Consider the following 23,167-nt stretch of genomic DNA (forward strand, 5'->3'; position numbering starts at 1 on the left):
AGGTTGATGCATGCCTACTCTACGGGGGCAGAAACTCCTGCACTCAGGACCCTCCCAGACCTTGTCCTCTATATCTCTTCATCTGGCTATTCATCTGTATCATTTATCATATCCTTTATTAGATAATAAACTGGTAAACATGCTTCCCTGGGTTTTGTGAGCTGTTCTAGCAAATAATTGAATCCAAGGGAGAGGAGGTCATGGGAACCTCTGATTTGTAGCCAAGAGGGGAGCAGTCTCATGGAACTGAGCCCTTAACTTGTGGGATCTGACACGGTCTCCAGGTAGACCGTGTCAGAATTGAGTTAAATTGTAGGATACCGAGCTGGTGTCACAGAGAATAATGGTCCTTGGTGTGCGACCCGCACCCCCCCACTCCGCCCCCGCCAACATTTGGTGTCAGACGTGTAATAAGTGCGGTAGCAGGGTGAGAATAAAGGAGAAACACAGGAGAAGACTGAGGTTTTTTTAAAACAGTTTCATATATATAATGTAATACCTAGAGCAACCACTAAAAAAGCTACATAAGGAGGTATATCTACACTACATAGATAAGCCAAAATGGAACTCTAAACAAGATGAAATGTGTAATATTTACCTTTTTTATGCAAAGTAAATTATTTCTTGATCAGTTTCACAAACTTGCAACAAGCTTTTTACGTTCTGTTTGTTGGCTTTTTAAAAACTGAAGTATAATTGGCAATCTTTTTTTTTTTTTTTTTTCTTTTTGCGGTATGCGGGCCTCTCACTGTTGTGGCCTCTCCCGTTGCGGAGCACAGGCTCCGGATGCGCAGGCCCAGCGGCCATGGCTCACGGGCCCAGCCGCTCCGCGGCATATGGGATCCTCCCAGACCGGGGCACGAACCCGTATCCCCTGCATCGGCAGGCGGACTCTTAACCACTGCGCCACCAGGGAGGCCGGCAATCTTTTTAAATCTTTTTAAAACCCTATTTATTTGGAATTTCTTTTCACTTAGATGGGCCTTTACTTTTACAAGTAAGTGGTCCTAAATTAAGAAGACGTACTCTCAGTTAACACAGTAGCAATAATCACTAATGCTATATCATAAAAAAGTAAATAGAATAAAAACTACAGTATAAGACAGTATTTTTAGAATAACTACTCAGTCTATAAGTGTAAGTAAGTACTAAAAGAAAGCTCTATAGAAGGGTTTTAAGAATCCAGCATCGGGCTTCCCTGGTGGCGCAGTGGTTGAGAGTCTGCCTGCTGATGCAGGGGACTAAGGGTTCGTGCCCCGGTCCGGGAAGATCCCACATGCCGTGGAGCGGCTGGGCCCGTGAGCCATGGCCGCTGAGCCTGCACGTCCGGAGCCTGTGCTCCGTAACGGGAGAGACCACAGTGGTGAGAGGCCCGCATACCACAAAAACAAACAAACAAACAAAAAGAGAATCCAGCATGGGCCATAAAAATAAAAAGTTAACTGAATTCTTTGGCTAGATTTTTTTCTTATTATTCATAGACACTCAGCTTCCTAAAAACTTCAACAGTTGAAATAAGTACCCATTTTATCAAAAGTAGGTCAGATTAATCCTGTATATTGCCACCACAATGCTCAATGCATTCAAATATATTTCCTAGTTCTGTAGTCACAACTCTTTGGAAAGTGTATGCCCAGTTGTTCACCAAATCATTTTTCTTTCCCCACTGGGCATACTGATAGATCATGTTTCCTGGCCTCCTTTGAAGTTAGGTACAGCCATGTTTATGAGTTCTGGCCAATGGAATGTGGGTTGAAGACTTGGCCTTAAAACCCTCCCATGCGTGATCCTCCATGCTTGCCCCTCATCTGTTAGCCAGATGTAGAGGATCCAATGGAGGAGACCTTGAGGAGGCCCCAAGGGATTGTGAAGCCACTGAATGGAAGGAGCCTGGGTCTCTGAATCACCACTTGGCATAAATGATGGGTCATCTGACCACAGCACCTAAGTGGAACTGTAGACGGACAATACACAAACATTTATTGTGTTATGCCACTGACATGTTTTTAGTAGCAGTTAGCCTGCCTTGACAAATACAGAGAACATGTTTCTCATGCTTCCTTTCCCTGCTTCTCCACAACTGAATTCATGAGGGAATTAGCTGTGAGACTCCTTTAATGACCCTGCAAAAAGATATTAAACCTCCTCGGAGGAACTTGCCAATTGCTAAGTCTAAGTTCTTTTCATCAGCCTGCCCTTCCTTGCTGTTATATTCTACTAAATTTTTGAGACTTGTGAATACTTTGAAGTCCAACACTGAGAGATGAAAGAATCACTCCTTGCTGTGTTTACAGGGTCATGGGCATGAGAACCTGTTGCTTCATATCCCAGGCGGCATCTAAGTAAATAGCAAATACATAGATTTCAATTTCTACTGGGATGCCAAACTGCATAATCGAGTTACGATGACACTGTGATCTGACAGAGCAAAGTGATTATAAAGACTTCAGAATTATATTACCACACTACTTATCCCTAGAATGTGGTATTTAATATAATAATATATATATATTTTTTTGCGGTACACGGGCCTCTCACCGGTGTGGCCTCTCCCGTTGCGGAGCACAGGCTCTGGACGCACAGGCTCAGCGGCCATGGCTCAAAGGCCTAGCCGCTCCGCGGCATGTGGGATCTTCCCGGACCGGGACACGAACCCGCGTCTCCTGCATCGGCAGGCGGACTCCCAACCACTGCGCCAACAGGGAAGCCCATGCCATTTATCTTTATACACAAAGTCTTTAATACACGATGCTGCCTCAGGGCTGAAGCACCATAAGTCTTTTAACGGGCCACACAGGCACTCTTGGGCCACATCCCAAGTAAGAAGAAAAAGGGGAACCCACAGGTCACTATTAGTCATGTGTTTAGTAATTTTACTATCCATACCTTCTGCATCTTCCCCTCTTGCTAACCCTCACAGCCAGGACTTGTCTGCCTTCTCAGTGCTCCGCACAGTGGTCTGGGAGAGAAGACTAGACAGTGAAATCCAAACTCCCTATGGGCCCTACAAGACCCTCCTGGATCTGGCCCCTACCTACCTCCCCAACTTCCAACTGCATTCCCCATGCGTCAGCCTCTCTGACCTTTTGATTCCTCCAATAAGCCAACCTTGTTCCAGCCTCGGGGGCTTTGTCTTTCCTGGTCCTCCTTCCTGGCAATTTCCTCCTCCAGGGCATCCCGAGACCAGTCTTGGCTCCTTATCCTTGGAGCTCTGATGTCTTTCCCCAGAGACTTTCCTTACTTGCCCATTGAAAGTCCCCAAGCAGCCCCTGCAGGCCATATTATTGCCAACAGCACTCTCTGAAATTATTTCCGTATTGCTTCTCTTAATAGGAAGGAAGCTGCCTGAAGGCAGGGACCTTGTCAATACTGTTCACCTCTGTACCTTCAGCACTTAAAACTACCTGGCACCGGAATGAAAGAATGAATGAATGAATGAGTGAAATGAACGAATACCTGCGGACTGCCTCCTTGGGGCGTACTCTGGCTTGGAAATAAAACTCAGTTTGTCGAGCGAAAGCACGTTAATAGCGGTTTTAATCTGTCCGCTCAGACGTTGGCCCGCCACGAATCTTTGCGGGTCCGGGCGTGGAAAACCCCGAGAGCCTTGGCTGCTGTCGGCGCGAAACTGCGGCTGAGCGCAGCCTGGGGCGGGGCGGGCCAACCCGGATGTGGGGAAGTGAGTCCAGAGCCGGCGAGAGGACACTGGAGGGCGCGCTAGAGCGGCGCGGCATGGCCTGGTGTGGGCGAGCCGGCCATGGAGGACGAGCAGAGCTTCTCAGATATTTGTGGCGGCCGCCTGGCCCTGCAGCGCCGCTTTTACTCCCCTTCCTGCCTGGAGTTCTGCCTCAGCTGCCCTCGGATCACCTTGCGCTCGCTCACCGCTGTCACCTGCAGCGTGTGGCTAGCGGCCTACGGACTCTTCACCCTCTGCGAGGTAAGGCCGGCCGGCCTCTTCCCGCGATCGGAGTCGGGGGCTCGGGTTTGGAAGGGTCATTGGGGCCTTAGGGTCGAGCCCAGACCTCTCGCCGGACCCTCCTGCGGTCGTAGGGCCTGGAGGGCGGAAACTCGGTGGTTCTGGGGACGCCATTCCGGTGCTGGACCAGCTCTCTTCCTTACGTTTAGTGCAGTTTGTGCTCCTGTACTTTATCCCCTTCCTGGGTCGCTGCTCTGCTCCGTGGTTCCACCCAGCACACATCTAGTCCGTGCAGGACAGCCTAAAACTTTAACTTCCATGTGCTCTCTGTAGTACATGCGCATAGTAATTCAGTTCCATAAGTTCAGAGAACTAAGTATATCGTCCTCATCCGTAACTTTCACCCCTCAGAGGAATCACTGCTAACAATACCTTTTACAGTCCTCTAGAAACTGTCTTTGCCTCCATAAATCACAAGAATTGTGTGCAAGTTAATTGTTTGATAGTTCTTCCTAATCTCTCTTTTTCAAGGCAATCTAACCCCCCCCCCCACCAAATCCCTTCCCCAACTTCAAGTATTTTCTAAAGAATTGTGAAATTACGGAGAGAAGTGGTTTCTGTGCTCAATTGCCAGACTCATTCCTATTTTCTGAGCCTCAGTTTTCACATCTCTAAAATGGAATTAATATCTGCCAGACCAACTTCACAGCATTGTGAGGGTCACATGTAGTAGCATTGTGACAGACCTAAAATAAAAGGAATCATCCTAATTGCCTTTTCAGGATGAATTTAGTTTCATATTTAGTGTCCTGTGTGGACTGTATTATTTCAGGAGTGGTCTGACCAGAGCTGAAATACAGCAAGGCTATTTATTTCTATAATTTGGGTATTGTTTTCAATACTGCATCCATTTGCTTTTTTTGCCATCAGAGCATATTTCAGAGCATGGTAATTTAGTAGTATAGATATATGCAAAATATATGCCCTAATTTGTACCAAATTGTATCTAAAAGTTTGTCCATAAGTCAATCAAAATGGTTAAATTGCCAAGACAGTCCTTCCTCCTCCCCCAAGAAAGATTTAATATATAAAATAGTTGAATATCAATACTAGCCTGAGCTCTGCTCAGGTAGTCATGTGAGGAGGAGGGAACAGGTACTTATTAAATGCCCACTGAGTGCCAACTGCTTTACTGAATGCCTCATTTCAACCTTAGAAGAAAACCAAGACTCAGAAAGAGTAATAACTTATCCGAAGTGATAAAGCTAGTAAATGGCATACGGGGCTTCAAACCCAGGGCTGTCTGACTCTGAAACCATTTTTTTCCCACTATATTATGATGTCTCCTCATTGCGGGGGGCTTGCTTAGGCAAAATTTTTAAATAGAAGTTTGTGTTTACGCCAGCTCCCTTTTGTACTCACCTCTCTCATCCTGGTATATCCCACTTACCCTCAGCAAATGTCCAGGGCTCGGTAACCTTATCTTCCTTTAAACTCCACTACAACACTACTTAAGGGCTCTGTGTACCAAAATTTCTTATCTTTCCTCCTATTCAAAACTACTAATTACTGAATCTCAGCTAGGATGAGAAGAAATCTGATGAAGGAATTCATTAAAACATGTGGCTGAACTTCAACCCAAAACGAATATTGAACTGTTAAATAGAATTTCAGAAAGAAAAATGAAGTATAAAAAATGCAGGGGTAATGAAGTTTGGGGCAGGGATTACTTTATAGAAAAGCTGATATGGATCAAATCCCCTAAGTATATACTGTTCTTCATCCCTTCTTTCCTCCCAGTTTTTGAATTCACAGTTCTATTAGAATTCTAGGTTTTTACCTTACTTATTCCAACCTGGAATGTCCTTCCCCCTTCCTTTTCTCAGCTAAGTATATTTGTCAGTAACCACCACCTCCCCTGCACCAGTTAAATCTTGCTTCCTTGGAAGTCTTCATAGGATATTCCTGTGTGCTTTAATGTCTCTCTTTCTGGCTTTCTCTCTCTTTTAATCCTGTCTTAGTCACTTCTAGTCAGAATCATAGTATTCTCCAAAAGTATTTTATATATGTTAATCTTGCCTCTAATAAATCTGTAAGGGCCAGAACTGAATTTTCTCTCTCTCTATTCTTCCATACTGCTTATTCAGTTCACACTATGTACAAGACACTGTACTAGATACTAGACATTTAATTAGCTCAAAGTAGAGTCATCAGAGACCCAGCACATAGATTTCTCCATCCTTCATTTGTTAATCAACAAATAATTTCCTAGCACAATCAACAAATAATTTCCTAGCACAGAGGTCAGCAAACTTTTTCTTTAAAAGGTCGAATAGTAAATATTTTAGGCTTTCAGGTCTCTGTCTCAGATTCTTCTGTTTCTTTTTCTCTCTTTCTTTTTATCAACCCTTTAAAAAATGTAAAAAACATTCTTAGCTCAAGGTGGACCAGACAAACATATCACAGGCCCAAATAGTTTTCAGACTCCTGATCTAACAGTTAACTATGTGTTATGTAGAAAGAAGTCGAAAGGTACCTTCAAGGAAAACCAGAGCTGGTCAGTAGTAAAGCAGTAAACACGGATTTTATTCAGAAACTATTGCAATGGGAGAAAAGAGACTTAAGTATTGAATTAGGCTCAATTCTAAATATAGCAGGGACCAGTGGAAATTTATAGCTAAGGAGCAGGGTCAGGGGTCAGTGGATGGAAAATTACTAAAAGGAAATATCAGGGGTAAAGGGGGATTCTGAATAAATTGATTTGACAGACTTCTGACTGAAGGCAGGCCACGGTGATTAGATACCAAGGGTGAGGGTCTTCTTTAAACTCACTTAGCAAGATTCTTGCTACAGCTTGTTGGACAATGCAGGCCCAACAAGAATGGACACCAAGGTCCAGCACTTAGAAGAGCTTGACTAGAGTTAGGTCAAAGAGGGTATCTTGTCAGTAACAAAAAATTAATAAAACACTTCCTACGCTCAAGGAATGACAGTCGTAAATTAGTGAATCTCTTGATTCTAGATCATCAATGATTTTTTTCCTGTGTCATCCTTCTAAATAGCTTTTTGGGAAAAAAAGGGAAAACAGTGCCACATGAAAGAAACATACCTTGATAGAAAAACACATTTCAACTTCAGAAATGTTAAAAGGTTGTAGATGCGTCTTAGAATCAAAGAAGTAAATACCATTTTGGGAGCCCTTAACACATAAGTCATTTCATCTAGTCAGTCAGCCTTAACACATTAGTCAGTCACAGCCCAAAACAACTAAAAGAGCCCTAAATAGTAAGATCTTTATTAGTTAACAAAACAAGAAGTCAGGACGAAGGAGGGCTCTAGAGAGCTTAAGAGGCTCTGTTGATTTTACTTTTTTCATCTTACTGCTCTTCCGCCCTTGATGTACTCTACCTGTCCTCAGCCTAGCTTTCCACGTGGTTTGGCAGAGGCCACGTAGTTGGTTTCAGGCATCAAAACCTCAGGATGAAGAGGCCTTCTCTTCCTTAGATCTCTTTTTTGAGATGGACTTAGTTTTCCAGAACCCCCTCCAGCCGACTTCCCCTCACATCTCATTGTCTAGAGTTGTGTCATAGGTCCATTTCTGAACCAGTCATTGGCAGGAGTGGGAACCAGTCATCATTCACTCCAACTTCTGTTAGGAAGGAGGAGCGGCTGTTGAGTATTATCTGCTACACTGTGCTAAGCACTTTATTACTCTCAAGTCTGCGATTTTCCTACATATCTTACTGATGGAGCGTGAGAAGAGAAGATCTGAGTCCTTAAGTTGAAATTTTGGAAGAAAAGTCTCTGAAAGCGGTGTGATGGGTATTTTGCTGATGGAGGTTCTCCTCCCGAGACTTATCCATTTGTTTTCTGGCTGTATTTTATCATATGCTTTCGTAGCACTACAGAGCCCAAGTAAAAGTAGTTTCCTCTTCCTCCATGCGTGTTCTTCCCATCTGTTCACCTCACAACAGAACAAAGGCTTTTTTCCACATTGCCTAGAGTTGACTTATTAAATAGCAGAGCTGTATGTGGAGGACCACTTGGTAACCTTACCGCCTGTGTCTGGCTCTCTCTCCAGAACAGCATGATCCTCTCTGCTGCCATCTTCATCACTCTCTTAGGCCTGCTTGGTTACCTCCATTTTGTGAAGATTGATCACGAGACTCTGTTAATCATTGATTCCCTTGGCATCCAGATGACCTCATCCTATGCCTCAGGCAAAGAAAGCACCACCTTCATTGAGATGGGCGAGGTGAAGGATGTTGTCATTAATGAGGCTATTTACATGGTAAGTATTTAAGTAGTAAATATTACAGGCCTCTCTGGATGAGGCAGCCCATGGGGTATGCCTGGATCTAAACTGAGTCTTAATACGTAAAGCAACTGATGTCACAGAATTAAACTTGAGGGCTCTCTGTTCCAGTACCTGTAGTGTTTTCTTTTTGGCTGACATGTCTTTAAGCCATAAAAGTGAAACTTGTATTGAAAACATATGTCCTTTATTTTTAAAGAGATACTATAGGTTTTTATGGATAGGGAGTCAGCATTTCATCTTTATTTTCTAGCCCTGCTTCAAAGTCATCTCTGGTTGTTGTTGTTTTGTACTTTTCATCTAAAGAACGAGAATATACTTCTCCCTCACTTCAAATGCATTCTTTTTCAAGTGTATGAAAAAGTTTTAAGCCTTCCCTTGAGAAAGAAGACTGAATTTTACTTAGATCTCTGCTATTTGGTTTATTTTCTTACAGCAGAAGGTGATTTACTACCTCTGCATTTTATTGAAGGATCCAGTGGAACCACATGGGATATCCCAAGTAGTACCTCTCTTCCAGGTGAGCACAGAATACTTAAGTTTCTTCTGCAAAGAAATCCTCTACCTTTCCCCTCCTCTCTGTATATCCATGGCTTCTTATGTTCAGTAGGAATGTGAACTTCGGTTGTCAAGAGTATTTGAGGATACCTGAGGGGTATTTTTACTGAGAATTAGGATTTTAGTTATTTCAGAAATTCCTTTCTGAGACAAATAAGGCTTTCCGAAATATTATGAATTTATACAAATTTTAGAGCTAAAAACAAATATATAGCAACTTCTGCCTGTAGGTCATCATTCATCTGCTTTGACTCCGTCAGTCTGCCAATATGCGATTTTACATAGATGTTATTGATCTATACAGACTGTTATACACTATTTTGTGTCTTGTTTTTTTACATATATAAATTTATCTATCTATCTATTTATTTATTTATGGCTGTGTTGGGTCTTCGTTGCTGCGCGCGGGCTTTCTCTGGTTCCGGTGAGCGGGGGCTACTCTTCATTGCGGTGCGTGGGCTTCTCATTGTCGTGGCTTCTCTTGTTGCGGAGCACGGGCTCTAGGCGTGCAGGCTTCAGTGGTTGTGGCACGCGGGCTCAGTAGTTGTGGCTTGCAGGCTTTACAGCTCAGGCTCAGTAGCTGTGGCACAGGGGCTTAGTTGCTCTGCGGCATGTGGGATCTTCTCGGGCCAGGGCTCAAACCCGTGTCCCTTGCATTGGCAGGCAGATTAACCACTGCGCCACCACTCTTGTTCTTTTTTTAAAAAAAATATTTATTTATTTATTTATTTATTTTTGGCTGTGTTGGGTCTTCGTTTCTGTGCGAGGGCTTTCTCTAGTTGCGGCAAGCGGGGGCCACTCTTCATCGCGGTGCGCGGGCCTCTCACTATCGCGGCCTCTCTTGTTGCAGAGCACAGGCTCCAGACGTGCAGGCTCAGTAGTTGTGGCTCACGGGCCTAGTTGCTCCACGGCATGTGGGATCTTCCCAGACCAGGGCTCGAACCCGTGTCCCCTGCATCGGCAGGCAGATTCTCAACCACTGCGCCACCAGGGAAGCCCCCTTGCTTTTTTAATGTACATATTTTCATGCATTTACAAAGGCCATTATACTTATTATTTTAAATAATTATATCATGTCAAATATCAGTTTATTTAGCTACCTCATTTGCTAGCTTTTGAAATCATGTTCAGATTATTTTTTGTTTTGCTCTTACAAAAAAACACTTATACAAAGACGCAGACCTTTTAGAGAATGGACTTGAGGATACGGGGAGGGGGAAGGGTAAGCTGGGACAAAGCGAGAGAGGGGCATGGACATATATTCACTACCAAACGTAAAATAGATAGCTAGTGGGAAGCAGCCGCATAGCACAGGGAGATCAGCTCGGTGCTTTGTGACCACCTAGAGGGGTGGGATAGGGAGGGCGGGAGGGAGGGAGATGCAAGAGGGAAGAGATGTGGGAACATATGTATAGCTGATGCACTTTGTTATAAAGCAGAAACTAACATACCATTGTAAAGCAATTATACTCCAATAAAGATGTTAAAAAATTTAAAATAACACAACTTATACAAACATGATTATAATCAGTTATTTTATAGGTATATAAAGTACGTATGCAGTTAACGCTGCCTCACTGCCCTTCCTTTTTCACAAAGGATTTAAGGAAGCTAAGCTAAAATTCTTTTGCATTATAGTTCAAAATTACTTTATTAAAGCTCATGAATGGTTTCAAAGATTTTAATCATGTTTGAGATTTGGCTCCAGAGATTGGACAAATTGACCATACTTTTGCGAATTTGTACTTGTTTTCCTGTAGTCTTGGCTAACAGTGGGTTTAGCTATTTTTTAGTTTAGTATGTAGGTAAAGGAATTTAGAGTTATTAAATTTGTGTCTCTTTAAATGACAGAGACTTTTCATATTTCCTTGTAAGTACTACCTATCAGTATTTTCTGTTTTAAACTCTCCATCTCCTCTATTAGTGAAGTAGATACTAGATAGTGATTATGCATTGTAACGATTTATATATTTTGCGTAGCAAACTGTTATTAAATATGCTTTCCCCATATATTTTCCCCATTCTGTGGCTTTTCTTTTCATTTGGTTGTATTATGTTTCATTATACAAAATAATTTTCAATATTTTCATATTAAACTGCCCTTGTTGTCTCTGAGAACTGCTTTGCAGCTTGTGATACTTCCCAAGAGGGTCTGTCCTTGTTACTCTTCTTGCTTGCTCTTAGGTGGAGGTCATGAAATTTAGACAGATTAAAAACTGTCTTTCGAGCTCCTGCTTCCACAGTTCACAGGCTGGGATGTGGGCCTGGTTAGGGATTCCTCCCAGCAAAATGCTGTGAGGCCTGAACTTCTGCCTCTCTGAAGCCCACACCTGTACCATTTGGACCCCCTGGTCGTGGGTGAGAGATTGAGGTTGCACATGGACACAATACCACTAAGCACTTGACGTTCATCTTGTCTCTGCATTTCTCCCCTTTGGAATTCAGAGTGCCAAGCCCCGGCTGGACTGCTTGATTGAAGTGTACAGAAGCTGCCAGGACATCCTGGCACACCAGAAAGCCACATCAACGAGCCCGTGAGTCCCAGCATTTAGAAGGCCAGTATTGTTTTCCAGAGGAGATGACTCCTAAGCCACAGTGGCTGGTTTATTTTCTGTATTTTAAACCATCAAGTGGGCACAGTCCTAGGAACCAGTATGGATGCGGTGAATCTCAGAGCCATAGAGCAGGTGCCTGGAAGCCTAACTTATTGTGTGATGTTGAGCAAAGTATTTATGTGTATTTTAGTGTTCCCCTTGTAAGATTTTGTTTACCACCTGAGGGAAGACCTTGAAACAGTGTGTCAGGAGTAATGTTGACGAAGAGCACTTTGTGAAATTCCGAAGCACATTCAAGTTTACTTTTTGTTGAAATGTGTAGAGCAAGACAGTGGGAAACTGACATCAGATCTCTTGAGAAAGATAATTTTCAACTGCACAGTACCCCTGTATAAAAGTTAGGAAAAAAAGCAAGCCCTTCAGGGGCTGGTGAGGAGGAGGAAATGTCCTACAAAAGACTAGTCTCTGTCCACCTAGCTCCTGTGTTCTGTACAGGGTTAATTTATGATGATTCTCTTAATAAATAGATCTCCTTCCAAAACATACACAATTGCTTGGTTCAGACAGCTGCTTTTTATTGACAAACACGATCATGACATTTCAGTCACGGGTATCAAGCACATTAATACTCTTGTTACTCAGCATTGTCTATGGTTTCAAAAACTTCTTTTGCCAAGAGGGGTGAGATAAAAGGCCAGACAGAAATTTGACTTTGGTTTCCAGACATGTTAAAGAAGGATAAACATACATACTATAGAAGCCTTTGTTTATAAGGCAGTTTCTTCTGTATAAAATTAATAAACTAAGGGAGGATTCCTGAAGGGTTGGGAAGAAGGCAGGGCGGGGGAAATAGCTTGACCCCCAAATTCAATATGAACACAGCTCCATTCTTGCTTGCTTTTTCTTTGGGATTTTTTTTTTTTTTTTTTTTATAACTCTTGGCTAGATGATAATTCCTTATTTGCCTTAGAGGCACTCAAGATATTACAAAACCAGAGCTGGAACTTCTGCCTTTTACACCAGCCCTGGAGGGGTTATTCAGGAGCCTGTGGGACATGTGACATGTGACTTGTTCGAGGTAGAAATGTCTCAGCTAAATCCCAAATGCTGGGGGAAAGGCAGGAACAGAAATGGGAGGCAGCTATAAAATTGCCAGCCTGGCAAAGTCAAGTTCATTTAAAAAAGGCAGACACTGATGTGCTGCTTTTTTCATCATGCTTGTCAGTTTAATGGGTGAGAGAGGGGAAGCTTACAGCAGCTGAGGTGTTCAGATAAACTAGTTCCAGCCTTGCAGTTTTCAGTGTGCAACACACACACCTTACTGGGGTTAAAGGCTTGGTTCTTGGATGCTATTGCTAAACCCATATAGTTTGTTCGGCACTTTATCGAAAAATGATAAGACTGCCTTAGAGCTATGAAATAAAACTCAGTTTCTTCAGTGTTGGAAAATCAGAGTATAAATGAACTCTTTCGTCTTTTTTTTTTTTTTTTTTTTTCCTGTTAAGGGAGGGCGGAGACAAGATCATCTCTGCATCCAACAGAAGGTCTCACTCGGGGATGGCGGGATATTGGCATCGTCAGGAAGGCAAAAGGTGAAAGATGATACTTTCAATTCCTTTCACCTGATGCTCTCAGGCTAGGACAGATAACACATATGTGCGTCTGCCCTCAAACTAATTCCCAGCGCAAGTTCGCCAGAAGTCTTAAGGAGCAAATCCAGGCCCACGAGCCTGCAGGGGGTCTTCTGTTTCTGACTCATCTTTGGTGGCCTCACAGAGCAGCAAAAAGCAGAATGCATTTGCTTGGTTTTTCAAAGAGCAGGGGGACAAGCGACGACCACCTTCTCCTACAGTAGTAAGCACAGCCTTCACTGAGCCCTGTCCAGTTGTTAAAATGAGACAGGGAGAGGTCAGGTTGGACCTAGCCCCTGCCCTTGCCTGTACCCAGTTGGGCTGATGGTCCAGTGTGAGAGAGAAAACAGCTTCAGTCTCAGGGGAATAGCACCTTGTCCTGCAGAGACAGGTGCCGCTGCCCCAGAAGGGCACCGCCAATGCCTCCTTGTTTGCACCAGGGGAAGGGGAAAGGTGAGTCTCCTCCTTTTCCTCCAGCCCTGCCAACACCTTTCCCATATGGGAAAGGAAGTCCAGTCTTAGTGAGTCCTAAGCTTTTGTTGGAGTTCAGGTGAATTGGAAATCCTAGTCCTCTCCTGTGCAGGGATGTCGGGAAAACTTCAAGTATAAATCCCTGCACGAGGACCATACACAACATAAACATAGTAGTCTCCCTGAGAGTAGCAGTGCAGGAAATTCTGACTTACAGCACTGATGCCCTCAGTAACCAGTAACAGTGGGCCATCCCTATCTGTGTCTAGAATGGGGCAGCATCCAGAGCTCAGTATTCTTGTGAAAAAAAAAGTGGTTTTTATACTGGGTCTGGATTTTTAAAGGTTGGCCCTGAAACATTGTAAGGCACCTAGAGAGTAAAGGCTTCATGGACACTGAAATACACATTTCACAGAACAACTGGGGCAGGCTGCAGGGGGCTGTTAGACCCATCACAGTAGTATCGCACCCGAGGATACATCCCTCTAATCCCAGGGCACCAGGTGGTGGTGGGGAAAGGGGTAGGAGAAATATTCACAGCAACGTTGGCCCCTTGGCAGCACATGGAACAGAAGCAAAGAACTGTCGTCCATCCAGTTCCCATGGCTGGCAGGCAGCAGGTGGGTTGGGGGGTGGGTCCACGGTTGTGAAGCAGTGGTTCATGTAGCTGGCCATGATGAAGGTCACCTCTGCAATCTAAGGAGAGAAAGAGAAACAAAGGAATTGAACACTGGCTTTGGCTTGAATCCTGGCTCTCACTCACTAGATGTTGCACTGGTTATATAAGCTTCCTGGGCTTCAGTTTGTCCCTTAAATTAAAATACCCACCCGGGAGGAAATGTCCAAAGGGGATTGTTCCTGTGAGGCTCAGAGGCCTAGTGAAATAGGCATCTGGAGGTCCTGAGGTGCCCAGTACCTCCTGAGGACAGGAGGACCAACATTCCACCCTGGCTGTCTCCAAGGCAAGGCGAGGCAAGGCAGCCTCCCTGGAGGAAAGGCTCTGTATATCCTCTCCTTTGGCAGGGACAGTATTGAAAGGAGGAGGTGGTTTAGCGAACTCCAGCTTTAGGGTTAAAACAACAGGGTTTCCAGTTGCTCAGAAGGGAGCCAGGAACTATAAATCAGAACTTTGGTTTCAGAGTCTCTGCAATTGTTATTTTTTGCATCAACATTTCCTGTACTGAGTAGGAACAAGGCCCTTAAAGTGAACAGTTCCTAGGACCTTCTTCAAGACCCCAGGGAAGGGGGAGCATGTTCAGACTGTCCCACTTGTGACTAGTGCCGGGACAGCAGAGCCCAAGGCAAGGTGAGAACACTTGGGCCTGCTGCAAGGACGAGAGCAGCAAGAGGGCCCCCATTCAAGCCCGTCCGGTGCTGTGGCTGACAGACAGAGGAAGGTAACGTGAGGAGCGCAGGGTAGCTGGACCAGAGTGAGTTCCCTCTCCCGCCGGCCCCTCCACCTGCCAGCTCAGCAGTGACCGCAGAGACGCCACCTGAACCCTCTGGGGTACTGATGATAGGGCCAAAAGTTTCATTTGGGGCAGAGCCCTTCTAGAGTACTGTCCTAACCCCAGTTTCCTTTCTAAGCTCCAAGCCCATCTCATCAGACCACAGCAGGGTAAAATATTTCAGCAGCTTTCAGACCCACCTTGGGAGCAGCCATCCGGAAGATCAACTTCTCAATGTGGCCTTTTCCAGAGCTCTGGTCTGAAGTGGATCTAATCACAAGCATGAAGTCATCCCGGCAGCCACCAAAGGTCATCACTGAAGAGTAGGGATAAGTGACGTGCACTTGCTGTGGGGAAAGATCCAGTTAGTTCTGGAAAAACTTTCCACCTGCCTCCTGAGCTAGGAGCCAGCATGCTCGGTCTCTTCCAGACCAGGAAGGGAGAAGTCTGAAGTGGTCACACTTTGGAGATCTACATTTTGAATGTCTACAAGTTGTGTCTAGACTAGAGGGCAGCAGTACTTGGGCAGGGGGTGGGGGAAGGAAAACCGTGGTCACTTAGCTCAGCCCTTTGAGGCCAGAGAGAAGAAAAGATACTGTCAGGAGAAGGAGGGGTCAAGAAGCCAGCCCTCATCCTCCCGTACCATAGTGTTGTGGTCCAGGATGCTGACACCATCCTCATTCACGGCAATCCACACCAGAGTGTTCTCCTTGGAAGACAGCTGTGCAGGCTGGGGGAACAGGAAAATCCCATCAGACATCCACAGCTAGGGATTCTGAACCACTAGAGCTTTCTGAGGAAGAAGGCACATCCAGGGTTCTGCTAGGCAGTGATTTCCAACTTTTTTCTTTTGGAAAACATAGAAGGTGGTATTTGTACAGCATGCTGGAGTAAACAGGCTGCTCATGGCAGGAGGCACCTGGCTTGGGGCTCTGGCCACCTACTAACACCCCCGAGTATCACTTTCTTGTAGTACCTGTAGCCCGTCCTGCCATGGTACAGAACACAGTACACTTTGTTCCTGTTCCAGAACAGAGGCCAACCCTGGCTGTTCTGTCACAGGCATGGAGAACAGGCTGTTTTTTCCTGGCTCTCAGAAACTGACAGCATTCCACCCACAGGCCCTCCTAAGTGCAAGCTGCATCTCGCTTCAGCCAATTTCCTAGGGACTATAAAATAATTAGGAAAACAATAATGCAAGGGCTTTAGGCCCTACCAGGGAGAAAAATGACTATTTGGTGGATAAGTCCTAGAATGACTAATTTTCACTGCCAGGGCTGCAGTAGGGCAATCTAGATTTCCTATCTCTCCTACCCTGGGGAGAGAGATGGACATGTCCCTTTTTTCAGGAGCTTCTCCCAACCTTCCAGACTAAGTGGGTCCCCATGTTATATGCCTTTATAACACCCCGTACTCTTCCTTCATGGTACTTGTGACAGCTTCTAAAAAAATTATATTTTATATATATATATATATATATATATTTAGAAAGAGAGAGTGTATGTGTGAGTGGTTGATTAGTGTGTACCTCCCCCACTGGATGGGAAGCTCCACGAAGATGAGGACGTGTCTGATTTGCTCACCTCTTGTCACCTCAAACAACTAGCACAATGCCTGAGATATAATAGTAGGAGCTCAACAATTCTTTGTTGAATGAATGAGTGAATGTCTGTTGTCTAATCTGTATCCTCAGTGAACAGGATCATGATCCAGCTTCGAGGATAGGACACTGTGTGATTACGTACAAAGGTTCATGCACACCAGATACCCAGTGAAGAAAAGTTCCAGCTGAAATTACTTTTAGCCACCTGGCCTTCCAGCAGGAGAAATTAACTGGTGCCTGAGTAGTCAGATCCCTCTGTGGCTGCACCAGGTCAGCAGAGATGTATTCGTTTAGGTTACGCGTTGTTCTTTCAAACTTTTTTTAAGGTAAAAACATTCTCAAGCGGAACATCATATCAAGTCTGAACTCTGTTGTGGATTAGTTGACCCTATCTTTTTTTTTCAAGGGTAGGATTGGGAAAGAAGTCAATAAAGGAAAGTTAAGGATCACCCAGAAATAACCCTGGCCCGAAAGCAATGAGTCACAACTGCTCTGGACCAGGGGAAGCTGGAGTAGGCAAGAAATGGGTGGAAAGATAGTGACCCCTAGTGGTTCAGGGTGGGCGCTGCAGACTGAACTGGCTCAAACTTGACCGAATCCAGGAGAAACTTAGGGAGTTCCTGAGGGTGTGGTAACCACTCCTGCTGGAAACCGCCCACACTTACCTGAGCAGCAAAGAGCTTAGCACCAAAGAGGGGCCATTTCCGGGCCACTGTCAGGTAGATGCGGATGCACTCAGGAGAGGAGCAGCCTTGCAGTGCGGCCCACTTTGTGGTCAGCTGATCTGCCAGGTGCCTGGTTTAGACGGATGGAGAGAGATGGTGCCATGTTTCTGTTGCAGCTCTGAGGTTTTCCCCAACTGCAGCCCATGCTTCCCTACGGTGACTCCCTGCAAGACCTTGCAGCCTACCTCAGCTGTTCCAGGGGGGCCCCGTGTCTGTAGCGCCTTGGGTAGAACCTGTCTAGGACCTGCTGGAGGTGATGCAGAGCCTTGGCAGGGGGTGTGCCCCCAGGTCCTGGCAGGATGGGCTTCTCCAAGTCCCCATACTCTACCTGTGGTAGAAGCACACGGAGGGACAAATTAGGAATTTGGACGTGAATGGGGTGGGGGCCTGCTGAGAGGGGTGAAATAAACCATTATTTCATTCCTTTATTGGTGAGGTGTGAATGGATGTGAAAAAACACTTCTTGTGAACAGACCCTTTATCTCAAGTTTCACAGACACTAGAGAAACAACCTTAGGGTCCTAGAATATTAGAGATTGTCTAGATCAACTTTCCTTTTGCAGCTGTTAAGTGCCTTATCCAAAGACACAGTTAATTAGTGGCAGACAAGGGAAAACACTATAGAAATTCTGGCTTCTAATCCAAAAATATGGGATACAGGATTGAAGATGCTACAGATCCTTCAGTAGAGCTGACTGTTCCAAATGTGGCCCTTAGAGTCAGATACTTGGCTCAAATCCCAGCTCTGCCATTTACCAGCTCTGAAACCATGATCAAGTTAAACTCTGTGAGCTTCAGTTTACTCATCTATAAAGTGGGGGTGAGAACTAAATAGGGTACTACATATAAAATGTTTCACACAGGGCCCTCTACAGCATGCTCAATACATGTTTATTGTATTAAAGGTCAACTGTTATTATTTCCCCATCCTCTCCAGCATGTAGATCCAGACTCTTTCTTACGGGAACCATGAAGGTATCCCAGGTTCCTTTGGCAAGACAGCCTCCTAAAGGTAATAGGGAGAAGAGTCAAAGTCTGAATGTGTGTTCCTTTTCCTAGTTCTCATTACAATGTTTGACAGCTGTAAGTACACACTTAACCACATACATTATATGACATACATTATCTAGGAATTACACTTAGTACAACCCCGTAGGGGCAGGCAGGGAGGTATTTTTGTTTTCGGGATACGAAAACGGGAACTACAGCACAGACAAGTGAAGTGACTTGGCCAAGATCTCGTAGCGGGAAGGTGGCTAGGATTCAAAGCCAGACCCCTGGTCTCCATGCCCAGAGTTGTGCACGTAGCCTGGATCTGCAGTGAGGCACTCTGCTGGGTAAGGAGTCAGCAAGGCCGCCCTCTCTGGCGCCTCAGGACCCGCAGAATCTCCTGTTTCCGCCTGTGTGGTGCGCTCCACCTGTGAGTCCAAGACGTCTCCTGACCCTCCCGACTCCTGGACAGAGCCTTACCTGGGCCATCAGTGCTGCCATCTCCAGAGCCAGCTCCTTGTTGACGGGAAACCTCCCTGCCACTATCTCTCCGCTAGTTTGGGAGGCAAGCAGCAGGCGCTCTCGCTCTGTCTCCCCTTTGACTTGACTCCGAAAGTACAGCCTACAGGGGAGAGAGTGAGAAGCCAGGGCTCAGCTGGGATCCCAAACGGATGAAGCTGTCTCTGCATCTGTTTATCTTGATTTCCAAAGAAAGAAAGAAACTACTCTGTTTATACCATTTGTGAGCCTAGTTTCCACTGCCTCCAGAAAAACTTAACCAAGCATGACACAGAGCAGATAGAGGGCCATCAGGTCCCACAGCAACAGCATGTGGTCGGTTCTGAATTCACCGTTAAGACTTACTGGATTTGGTGAGGGGAATCTGGTACCTGGAATCATAGCTTATTAGGAAACTGAATGAGTTAAGATTCCAAGAGACTAATGGAAATCATCTGCCTGGAGACATACTGGGATGGAATTTTCTTAGTCAAATTGGTATTAAGTCAGGATTTCTCCTTCTGTATTTCCTGGAACTGGTATAGGAGCAATTTATTCTTTAGTCTTAAATATCTAGTGCTCGGACAAAATCTTCCTCTCCTAATGTAACACATGCAGCCACCTGAGGAAGTTGGTCTGTTTGGGGGGCAGGGGTGTGTGTATGCATGTGTGAGTGTGCAGACACAGTACAGGGACGGAGAGCCTGAGCTGTCCAGGGTCTCACAGAGGCCAGCAGAGCCAGCCTGGGCCTTCAGCTACTGACCAGCAGGCAGTGTTATATCTCTGGGCGCCCTGCCTTTGCAGGACAGGCCTCCAGCTGGGGGAGTGATGAGCTGCACCCCGGCGGCAGCCCTCATGCTTGGTCCCCCTTGGCGGTGCCCAGGACCTGTTCTTGTACATCAGCTTCACGACACGTGTGCCACCCTCAGACTTTCCGGAGTGCAGCTCCTTCAGGGCTTGTTCCCACTTGGAGATGGCATCGCAGATCTGCATGAGGCAAAAGAGGAAAGTCAGAAAAGCCCCTGATGAAGGGAACAAGGTCCAGTCAGGGCTGGACTCAGGCAGAGCAGCGGGGCAGAGTTGAACGACTGTCCTCCATCAGGAGGCTGACCTGCGGGGCCTCATGCTCCCAGGACCCAGGGTGCCTGCGGCTTTCTCACAGACAGAGCTGTAGCTCTGAGCATGGCGTGGGCAGCGAATCATGGAATGCTGACGCCATTGCCTGGACATCTGAGGGGGCCTCCCAGAGGCTAGGCAGGCCCCAGTTCAAAACCATGGCCCCTATCACCAGCTCCACTTCCCTCCCACCAACCGCCATTCTCTTCAACAAATATAACCGGAGGCCTACTGTGTCACAAAGCCTTACAGATGCCCAGGCATAGTTTTTCCAGGCAATGGTAAAAGACTATAGGAGCCTTTGTCCTGTCACCATAAAGAAAGCAGAAACTGCAGCCCAAACCATCATCCTCATCAAGTGCTCCAGCACATCCCACAAACACCCAGCATGACCCGTGGCTCTAACCCCAGACCCTAATGCAACATAGGGTTCGAATCCCACTCAAGGGCCTTTACGCACAGAAGTACCACAAGGATCTACCTCTTTAAAGTTGGTGGAACCTGTAAGCACAGCACGGGCCCTGGCAGACAGGGTAAGAGTGAGCTGCCAGCGTACAACACGACATCTCCTGGGTCCCGGCGTACAGTTGTCCGTCTACGCATGTGTGTACGAAACTGGCAGCAGGCTCTGCCCGGGTGGGGCTGCTGCTGAGAAGTGCCTCCCTGTCCTTCCTACCCTGAGCTGGGAAGCGGCTTTTCTTCTGGAAGCTGAACAGCCTCTCAAGGGAGGGAGGGAGGGAGGGATGTGGAGATCTTCTCTCCAGAGACAAGGGCACAAATGACTTTGCTCTGCCTGTATGGACACTTTTTTTTGTTGTTGTTGTTTTTGTTTTGTTTTTGCCGTACGCGGGCCTCTCACTGTGTGGCCTCTCCCGTTGCGGAGCACAGGCTCCGGACGCGCAGGCTCAGCGGCCATGGCTCACGGGCCCAGCCGCTCTGCGGCATGTGGGATCTTCCCGGACCGGGGCACGAACCCGTGTCCCCTGCATCGGCAGGCGGACTCTCAACCACTGCGCCACCGGGGAAGCCCTATATGGGCACATTTTAAGATGGCACAGAAATGCTGGCCTCGGGCTCAGCCCCAAACAGGCTGGGAACACAAAATCCTGAAGACCAAGGTGGCTCAGGAGGAAGCTCAGTTGGCTTACGGGGGACCATCACCTTGACGCTCCCCTGCAGGCAGTGTTCCAGGTCCCTGCCCGAAGGGTCGTCCGTGAAGAGGGCAAAGCCAGAATGGGAGGACTTCCTCATGCCCGTCTCCTGGTTCAGCCGCTGGAGGAACTCGTCAACTGTGGAGGAGCCGTCAAAACCCACCACCTGCCGGGAGAGGGGACCTCCTGAGAGGGGCCCACGGGGGCTAGTGGAGGGGTCCGTGCCCGGGAGGTGGAAAGGCATGGCTGAAAGGAGCGAGAGCGACGTCAGAGGCCAGAGAAAGCTGGTTTCCACGTGCAGAGGGCGAGCGCTTAAGGGAGGAGCCCGCCCACCATAAACTGAAGCCCCGTGTAAGCCCCGTGTAAGCCCCGTTCCTCCTTTGCTGTCACTCTTCGGGAGGCCCTTGCCCTGCCACTTTCTTGGTCAGTGTGTCAGCTTCCCTGTTCACGTAGTGGGTTCAAAAGATCCTCTTCCCAGGCCCCAAAGAGTGAAGCACTTTTGTGATTCAAGCTCTGTACTCCCTCCACACTGGCACGAATGGCCCCACTTGCCCCCTGCACCCCAGGCCCATCCTTTGGCTGGTCTGCCTGTTAAGATCTGCTGGGCCTAAGGAGGCTTAGCCACTGGCCCAAAGGTGTTCTCCTCTGGGTTGGCAATATGGGAAGACTCAGCGCAGGGAGCGCGGCAGCCTCGTCACCTGGCAGGTCGCTCGTCACCTGGTAAGTCCCGTTGGCGAAGTGCACGGGGATGCTGAAGGGCAAGGAGTGGTGGAAGGGGTTCCGCAGCAGGATGGACACCACCTCCATGCGCGACGGCCTGGCCTCCCGCTCCCCAGTCTGCAGCGTGCGCTCCACTGCCCGCTGGCAGTACGTGGCGTACTGGCCCGTCTCATTTCTAAAAAGGCGAAGGAAGAAAGGAAAACCGGGAACCCACTCATCCCTACCACCTTGGCACCCTGGTTCCCTACCTACATGTAACCTATAGGACCGAACCTGCAGCTGGAAGGCTGTGACATGAGCCCCAAAGACTGGTCTGGGGTATTCATTTGTCATTCGGGACCTATCTGCTGCAGGTTGCTGACACGGATATTTTCTGCAGAAGCCAGAAAACATGGCAACAGAGAATGCAAATCTGGGGATGATCTGGGGGCGCGGTAGCTCCACATGAGGGCCCCCACTAAATACCCACACACACGTGGATTGGTGTGCAGAGCGTGCCCAGATCTCCACGTGCCCATCTGCGTACATGGTGATGGGCAAAGTCTACATGACCACTGTGCAAACCCCAGAGGGCGGGGCGATCTGATCCATCCTAGTCTCCCCTGCATCCCTCCGGATCATGCCAGTCGGTAGTGCCAGAGGAAACGACGCGCACTCACCGGGGATCTGCGTGGCGCTGGAGCTGCTGTTTGACGTACCAGAGGAAGTGGTGCTGAGGCAGGAAAAGTGGGGCACACAGAGCCAGGAGCTGCCAGCACTGCCGGGGGGAACAAGAAATGTGGGCTGAGCGCTGGGTCCGCCACGCCACCACCATCGCAGTCCTGAGCTACAGAGCCTTCACCACCCCCTCCGAACTGCAGCCCCCAGCCTTCTGCGGGCACCAGGATGGCCAGCCTGGTCGGGCTTTGTGCAGAGCCGCAATCACACAACCTGACTGTGCGCAGACATCCAGAAGGGGCACAGAGAGGGCAGCGGGACCCGGGCAGCCTTGAGTACGGAAGCCGCCTGCTGGCTGCCAGGCTCGGAGGACACCTGTCCGGTCACGTCCTTCCACCTTTCCCACGTCGGCCGTTCCGCCCCAGGGATGCCCACCTGCATGAGGGAGCACTTCTGCGGCGGACGGCAGCTGGTCTGCTTCATGAGCTGGCAGTACAGCTCGCTCTGCAGCTCGGGGTGAACGAGGCAGACCTGCAGCGCGGTCTGGGCCAGGGACACGTGGTAGTCCACCGAGGCCGCTTCCACGGGCACGTTGATGAAGAGTTGGCACGACTGCAGGGAAATGTCAGTGGGCACAGGTAGACTGACAGCCCCCTGATTACCGTCCTCTGTGACAGGGGACAGACTGGGCCGCCCCCCGCCCAGGGCTCGAGGAAGGCTCCGGGTCACTGCAGACAGCCCTTTCTAGGAGGGAGCATCGTTACTGCTCGAGCATGTCTACGCTTACCGAGGAGGCTACTTTGGGATAGGATC

The 23,167-nt window shown here is 47.4% G+C and overlaps 2 protein-coding genes across 4 annotated transcripts in view; one reads left to right on the plus strand and one right to left on the minus strand.

Moving 5' to 3' along the window:
* Positions 1-3,697: 3,697 nt before the first annotated feature.
* PIGH (phosphatidylinositol glycan anchor biosynthesis class H) lies at positions 3,698-12,784 on the plus strand. The gene is made up of 4 exons (XM_060095959.1): positions 3,698-3,937; positions 7,998-8,207; positions 8,668-8,751; positions 11,235-12,784. The coding sequence occupies exons 1-4, from the start codon at positions 3,758-3,760 to the stop codon at positions 11,325-11,327; spliced, it is 567 nt and encodes a 188-aa protein (XP_059951942.1). The 5' UTR covers positions 3,698-3,757; the 3' UTR covers positions 11,328-12,784.
* A 1,113-nt stretch (positions 12,785-13,897) lies between these two features.
* PLEKHH1 (pleckstrin homology, MyTH4 and FERM domain containing H1) overlaps positions 13,898-23,167 on the minus strand; it is a 51,778-nt gene continuing 42,508 nt past the window's right edge. For 2 of the 3 annotated variants that reach the window (XM_060095955.1, XM_060095958.1), the window contains exons 19-29: positions 22,730-22,966; positions 22,357-22,454; positions 21,695-21,872; positions 20,988-21,143; positions 19,597-19,697; positions 18,693-18,834; positions 17,408-17,550; positions 17,163-17,292; positions 15,538-15,624; positions 15,095-15,241; positions 13,898-14,142 (exon numbers count right to left, since the gene is read on the minus strand). In XM_060095955.1, the coding sequence (XP_059951938.1) occupies positions 13,981-14,142; positions 15,095-15,241; positions 15,538-15,624; positions 17,163-17,292; positions 17,408-17,550; positions 18,693-18,834; positions 19,597-19,697; positions 20,988-21,143; positions 21,695-21,872; positions 22,357-22,454; positions 22,730-22,966 (1,581 nt within the window). In that variant the 3' untranslated portion in view covers positions 13,898-13,980. The remainder of the gene's footprint in view (positions 14,143-15,094; positions 15,242-15,537; positions 15,625-17,162; positions 17,293-17,407; positions 17,551-18,692; positions 18,835-19,596; positions 19,698-20,987; positions 21,144-21,694; positions 21,873-22,356; positions 22,455-22,729; positions 22,967-23,167) is intronic. The other variant, XM_060095957.1, reaches the window with a different exon arrangement.

Source organism: Mesoplodon densirostris, chromosome 4 (assembly GCF_025265405.1).
Source record: "Mesoplodon densirostris isolate mMesDen1 chromosome 4, mMesDen1 primary haplotype, whole genome shotgun sequence".
NCBI lineage: Eukaryota > Metazoa > Chordata > Mammalia > Artiodactyla > Ziphiidae > Mesoplodon > Mesoplodon densirostris.

Excerpts from the sequence above, each read along its gene's own strand:
- PIGH (XM_060095959.1), top strand. The coding sequence starts at position 3,758 with ATGGAGGACGAGCAGAGCTTCTCAGATATTTGTGGCGGCCGCCTGGCC. Across the intron at positions 8,208-8,667 it reads TTAATGAGGCTATTTACATG|CAGAAGGTGATTTACTACCT; the intron begins GTAAGTATTTAA and ends ATTTTCTTACAG. Across the intron at positions 8,752-11,234 it reads AAGTAGTACCTCTCTTCCAG|AGTGCCAAGCCCCGGCTGGA; the intron begins GTGAGCACAGAA and ends TTTGGAATTCAG.